At 36.4% G+C, this 6,860-nt stretch overlaps 1 protein-coding gene across 1 annotated transcript; it reads right to left on the bottom strand.

Annotated features, from left to right (window-relative positions):
• Nucleotides 1-910: 910 nt before the first annotated feature.
• Nucleotides 911-6,326, bottom strand: LOC5573761 (C-type lectin domain family 6 member A). Its single transcript, XM_021847802.1, has 2 exons — nt 6,144-6,326; nt 911-1,359 (listed from the first exon to the last, which is right to left on the bottom strand). Exons 1-2 carry the CDS (start codon nt 6,240-6,242, stop codon nt 979-981), a joined length of 480 nt encoding a protein of 159 aa, XP_021703494.1. The 5' UTR covers nt 6,243-6,326; the 3' UTR covers nt 911-978.
• Between the last annotated feature and the right edge of the window lie 534 nt (nt 6,327-6,860).

The raw sequence follows: 6,860 nt of genomic DNA, 5'->3' as shown, positions 1-6,860 counted from the left end.
TTCCCTGGGCACAGAGTATCGTCGTACCTGCCACACGATATACGAATACAAAAGTGGTAACTTTGGCAAAGAAAGCTCTCAGTTAACTGCTGTGGAAGTACTCATAAGAACACTAAGCTGAGAAGTAGGCTCTATCCCAGTGAGGACGAAATTCTAAAAAGAAGAAGAATATGTCCTCTTCAAAAGTTTAACTGGAAACATTTTTTTTTTAACAAAACATCGAATTTGTACTCCGAAACTCATAAATACGACATTAGAAGCAAAAATATTTTTGGCCGCCGGGTTCGATATAAACCTCCTATAGTGCAATTGATGACCGGAGGCAAAGTTAGCGGCGTTGGTATCTGGGTTGGCCTCTTCTGATCGTGCCAAAGAAGGAAGTTCCGACAAATTTGCAACGGCTGCTTTGGATGAAGATGCCAAAAGCGCCTAACTTGAGTGAGCCAGCAGCAATGATAATGAGGATGATGGTTCGTCAACCTTAGCCACAAAAAGTTTAATTGATGTCGTTTGGAAGCGTTTGGGGTTTTTGTTTGAATGTCCTTTGATCGGCAAGCGTTGATGGAACTAACAAACGGTAAATTGGTTCGACACGTTTGATCAAGTTTTTGCAAGGTGGAATTGAAGGGACTGGGAACGATAGATATTACCATTCATTCAATCGCACAAAGCTTTCGCCGTCCTGACCCGACTTAGCAAGTTGGTATTACAGTCATTGATCAAGTCTTATGTAATAGAATGGTATCAGTATAATTATGTCGATTTTAGTGGAAAAAGAATCACTCCATCAAATTGTGAATAGACCCAAACGATCGAAAGTTTTTAGAAACTATAAATCTAAAAAATAAGTCATAACGAAAACACCATCGGATTTAGAAAAATTAAAAATAGCAACCCAAAGTAACTGATGTTAAAGTTTTGATGGTTTATTCATTTAAAAAAATGGTCATTTAGATTATAAAGTTACACTTCACGTTCTCACTTGAAGTTCTCTATGCAGGGGATCGGTTCTACGCGCTCGCAAATCGCCGTGTGCTCTAAATAGCAGCGCCGGTCGTTCCATCTCCAGAAGAAACCAAATTCTGGCCAGTAGTGCAACGCCATACAACGTTCTTCGGGGTTGTTCGGTTCGCCAGGATTCCACTTGGAGAAAACCACCCGATCACCGGTCGCATGCCATATGTACGTATTGGCCTGTCCCAAATCGCTGGCTCCTAGCCATCCTCCAAAAACTTCCTCCGGGTGCGATTGAGTGGCTTTGGCTTCCCGAACCACCCTCTCGTGCTTGGCCTGGGAATCAATGATGGCCAAACGCATGCCCTTCTGGTGGCAATACTCATTGGCTTGTATCCAGTTTGTCTGTAAAAAATATTAGACATGAAAAAAATCAACTTAAATTTACCTCTAATGCTGAGGTCATTCTGCACCTTTGGGCCAATATAAAAATAATCTCTAGGGGAATGTCGAGAAATCTTGATTTGAAGTTTTGACTAAAAAACTGTTCTAAACTACAAAGTAAACAAAATAATTTACATGGTACGTGACCTTTTATAATTGTCAACGAGTTATAACTCAATATTTAACGATAATGCAAGCTGCCTTATCGCATTCAGGAATGCTTGCAATCTTGAGTAAAACTACAACATTTAATGCTCTTGCATGAAACGTTTGTCAATATTGCATGCTTTCTTATACCTTGAATTTCACTGCACTAAAATGCGCTTTTTACAGGATTATACGCTGAATACAAAGAAAGCTCTCAGTTAATAACTGTGGAAGTGCTTATAAGAACACTAAGCTGAGAAGCAGGCTCTGTCCCAGTTGGGACGTAACTCCAGAACGAAGAAGAAGGATTGGTCTTGGGAGGCATCCTCCCTAGAATCAGACAGCGCCCCCTTCGAAAATTTTTCAAAAAATTGAACATTGGAAAAATACAATATTGATAATCAGAAAAAAATAAAGAAGGTACTCGATAACGGTAGATTAAACTTAAGGTGATTATAGAACGAAGCCACACCTCAAATTTTCAAAAGCATAAGACTTGAGAACCAATCAGCGCTCCGCGTTGAAAATCTATCCCATTGGTCACCACCAACAGGCAAACAATTTGATTGGTTTTCAAAGTGAACTGTTGTCAGATTCTCTCGTCTTGTGCAATTGAAAATGCAAAGTTTGGCTTCGTTTTATAATCAACTCAATTAGAAGTAATATTATGCTAAATGATTACAGATTATGTAACCGATGGAACTCACAACTTCCTAGCAAATTTCATCCAAGATATCTCATAAATCTCAAATATAATAATGTTGCAAAATCTCTACTGAAAATTCAATATGGAATTCGATGAAACATACCTACCATGATACCTTACATCTATCGATGGAATTCCTTAAGGATATTAAAATTTTCTTCTGCTCTATATTTTATTGAATTCAGAAAAAAAATTGTCATGTATTCCTTGAAATTCCTATAAAAAAACAACGGGAAAAAAGTCTCGAGTGGTAACCAAAGAATAAGAATTTAATCCAGGAATTACACCAGACGTTCTATCAGGAATTATATTACATTCTTACATCAAAACGTGATTTGATGAGTGCTTTCTACTATGATGACTAATTTTTTTCTGAAGTTTCATCGACTCTATCAGTCTTGATGAAGCTAAAATGACAAATATTTCGCCTAAGCCCTTGAAGAAGACAAGATATACGCCGAAACGTCAGAGAAGTAGAAGCAAAAGTTGTTTTAGCTACATCAAGACTGATAAAGCCAATAAAACTTAAGAAAGACATCAAACCGTGTATCGGGAAAGGATATCTGCTGGAAATCCTAGAATTCCACCAACATTTACTTACGGAGAATCCCATTAAAATCTTCAAGGACTTTCATTCATTCTGTTCCAGAAATTGTACTATAAATTATCCAGAAATTCCACTAAAATACTGTTCCAGAAATCCCACAATAATCTTGCCGTGTTTACCCTAAAAAAATATTCAAATTACCAACTACCGAAAAGCTAAACATTACATATAATTTGCAATTGGATTAGATGGACAAATTGATGTGAAGATTTGCGAAAAAGCTCACGTCTTCTCAGTGAGACTCGAACTCACGACTCCCCGATCTCTAGTTGGGGCGCGTTACCACTACGCCATGAGAGGACTCATGAACGCAGAAGTCAACCTGAATTCGATTTCAGCTCAATAATCACGTGGTCCTTTTTCGCAAAGTGCACCTCTTCCGGAAGAATTAGATTCCCATCCAAACACAACGCTTTCTATATATATCCAATGCCTAGTCCGAGAGCGCATTGTTTATTAGGTATAGGAATAGCACACTACACTAGCCAGCAACTGCGCTGGCTGAGGTATCTATTGTGTGGGCTTCCAATGGGTCGCGACGTTCTCAAACGACCGGATATGCACAAGGGCATTCAAGGTACTGCAATTTGAAACAGCACAATCTCCAAATGTTGAGATCTTTAGGCGGTTTCAGATGGAATGGCACCGCTTAGAAAAGAGTTCATACCATTCTGGTTTGAATGATGCGTTTGTTAAATCATCAATAACAGACAACGAGAGGGTGATTCTATTAGAATTTTTTGAGCGACAACTATTAGAACCTCATCACCGCGAAGATTATCGTGAAGTTATTCAGCTTACGATTATATTTTGGGGTGGTCAAATTAATGAAAATTTTAAAATAAGAGCTCTGGTGCTTTCCATAATGCAAAATGGATGGCTAAAATTATTTATTCTTCAAAAATGTTCCTTAACCGATACACTTTTGCGTTACCTAAGGCAACTAAAGATGGATTAGCACGATTTAATGTATTCATTGTGAAAGTATATCTTAGAAACTGGTTTCTTTCTTCGTGTGCTGCAATGTCTGCAAACAATGACCTCAATTTGTTAAAATCGCTTAAAATTTACGAGGCTGTTGACAAAGAAATTGCCGAAGCAGTACATAAAGGGTTCTTGAATCATCTGCAGTATTTGGATAGCAATCTCATCGGATTGTGTTTGTTTGACGAAAAGTTGGATGTAGCAGATAAAAAAAGAATTATGGAAACCTTACATACATCAGGTAAATACTTTGTTTGATTTGTTGTACCGAGATTATTATTTTTCTAACAGTATTTTGATTTTCAGATACCCAAAATATTGTACCTGCTAAATCCATAATCGAATCAAACGACGTTTCAACACTCGAGCTACACTCGTTTGTACAAGAATGTCAGGATACTAAAAAAATGTTCCATGCTCTAGAGATTCCGGAATCCTTGTTGGAAACTGATATTACGCAGTGGAATTGCAAAAAAGAATATGAAGATGCCAAAAGACGTATTCAAAGTTTGGAAGTAGTATATGACAATGCGGAACGAGGTATTGCATTAATTAAAACATATAATTCGAAATTGTCAACCGATGAAAATTAGAAACAGTTCATTTTGCAATTAGTCGAAGAACATCGAAAAATGTATTAAAGTCCAAACAAATCAGATGTAATTTGGGAAATATATGCGATGTAATGTACTAAAAACAACCAACATGATATTTTTTAATATCACATTTCTTTTCCTCTCCCTTTCGTTGCTTACCTTATTGCTACTACAACCATTGCAAAATCTAACAGTTCCCCATCTTAAGGGCCCCGGGGTTACAGTTCAGAGCCTTCTCACCAATCAATCTGATTTTTTTTATCTGAGCTTGCACAGATGGTGCAAAACTGAATTGGAAAGGTCACTGAGGCTCAATGCTTGATTTCTGAGATGAGTGCATCTGAAATCACGAAGTAGCAAGCGGATTTTGTATGAGACGAGGACTCCGAACTGGTTCAGCTTAGTGAAGTGTTGCATTCCAAATGAAAATCACGCAAAACTTTTCAAAAGGACCTTTCTAACAATGAGAGACTTTTTAGAAAACTTTTTTGTTGTTAACTAAGTTACCTTTACATTTTTCGTCGAACATTACGCAAATACAATGTAGCAGTCCACACCATAATCTTTCGGTCTGTAGATATTAAGGTTGAAATTTTTACAATGACACCATAATTAAGGAAAGTGGACGAGACTTTTGCGAGAAATCATGGTTTCAAACTATACGAAAAATGATGAACCCCAATGAAAAATGAGAGAAACTCCCTAATGAAATATGTTAACAGTGTCCTACGATGATGTCGCATATCAAATGGAACTAGAGGCGCATGAATTTAGAGGAATTTAAAGCCTCTCTAAACAAAAATGAAGACAATGGCCTACGATTATAAAAGAGGTGTTAAAATACTATTGTGCTAAAAAAAAGATCAAATTCAAAATTTCTTGATTTTATTTTTCGAATTTTCGGCAAACACCAATGGAAAATAAGTGAGCTACCCTAATAAAATATCACGAATCTAATGAAGGAAATGCCCTACGATGATGAAAGAGGTGATAAAATACTATTGTTTTTAATATCCCATTCAAATTATGATTTTTCGACAGAAAGGCCCACCCTAATGGAAAATAAGTGAACCACCCTAATAAAATACCACATACTAAATGTAGAAAATGGCTTATGATAATGTGAGAGATGTTCCAATACTATTGTCTTCAATATTCAATTAAAAATATATTTTTTATTTTTTTTTTTTATTTTTTACCAAAAAGGACCACCCAAATGGAAAGTAAATGAACCACCCTAATGAAATATCACATATAATATGCTTCCAGTGGCCAACAATGATATAGGATATGTTTCAATACTATTGCCTTGAATTTCTCAGCAATTGAATTCAAATCGTTCATTTCAAATTCAATTCACTGGGGACTTTTTTCGAGGAGACAGAACTTTTGAGCACTACCATTTTTTAAATTCGAAAAATCGATTTTCATTGGCACCCTAGTACCCACTTTATTTCTTCATGTAGTAATATTTTCTACAACTTTGCCGAACTTTGGTGTATCTTAACTTTTGCAAAAAAGTGAGAATCTATCTCACTGCTAGGTGAATTCATCACAAAAATACATATTTCTTTAGAGAATCTATTGTACAAGCTAACAAGATCTGGACAAATCAAGTATTTTAGATGACTTTTTGCGATTCTATAACTTGTCAAATAATACATTTGTTCATACTCCACGATAAACTAGATTATATGCAACTTACCATGTATGATGAAAAATGGTACTTATTAACAGCCAGCGTCGATTGCAAGAGATGAATCAAACAAAGCATCCAGATTATGGTTCCACATCTCGCTGACATGACTGTTGCAAATACTTGCAAAATGAAACTGAACTTGAGTGAGCTACTCGTGCGTGTAGCGTTGCACGTCTTCGCTTGGACTGGTCAGATTATGAGTTGAACGTAATAAGAACGAAGATGAGCAATTGGATGCAGGATGTGCAGAACGGTTAACGGCAGCAAGCTGATGATAACGTACAAGATTATTTTTAAACTAACATGTGAAATGGGCGAAACAACCTTTGCAAAACGATTTTTTTTCTAATTAATGAAAACATTAACCATTAACAACAGGCAGAGAACACTCTGCATTACAAGTTCTTAGTATTAGTTGTCGAAAATATGTCAAATCGCCCCATTGGGGGATGGAAGAAGTTTTCGTTTCTAAAGGTTGTTTCGTCATTTTCAAATGTTATTCTAAGTTTGCAGCCAAAAGTTGTGGCTGATAAGTACCAATGTTTGGAATACGAAAATGTGATTAAAATGTTTATTTATAATTACAGTTTGAGGTTATCCACGCACTATTTGAAATGTAAAAACCGAATTGTTGTTGAAAATACCTTCAAAACGTCTATAAAGGTGCAGTATGCTGAAAGTGGCCCATTCTAGAGAAGGTTGATACAATCAATATGCGACAAC

The sequence above is a fragment of the Aedes aegypti genome, chromosome 2 (assembly GCF_002204515.2).
Source record: "Aedes aegypti strain LVP_AGWG chromosome 2, AaegL5.0 Primary Assembly, whole genome shotgun sequence".
Lineage (NCBI taxonomy): Eukaryota > Metazoa > Arthropoda > Insecta > Diptera > Culicidae > Aedes > Aedes aegypti.
This window is presented reverse-complemented; position numbering and strand designations above follow the sequence as displayed.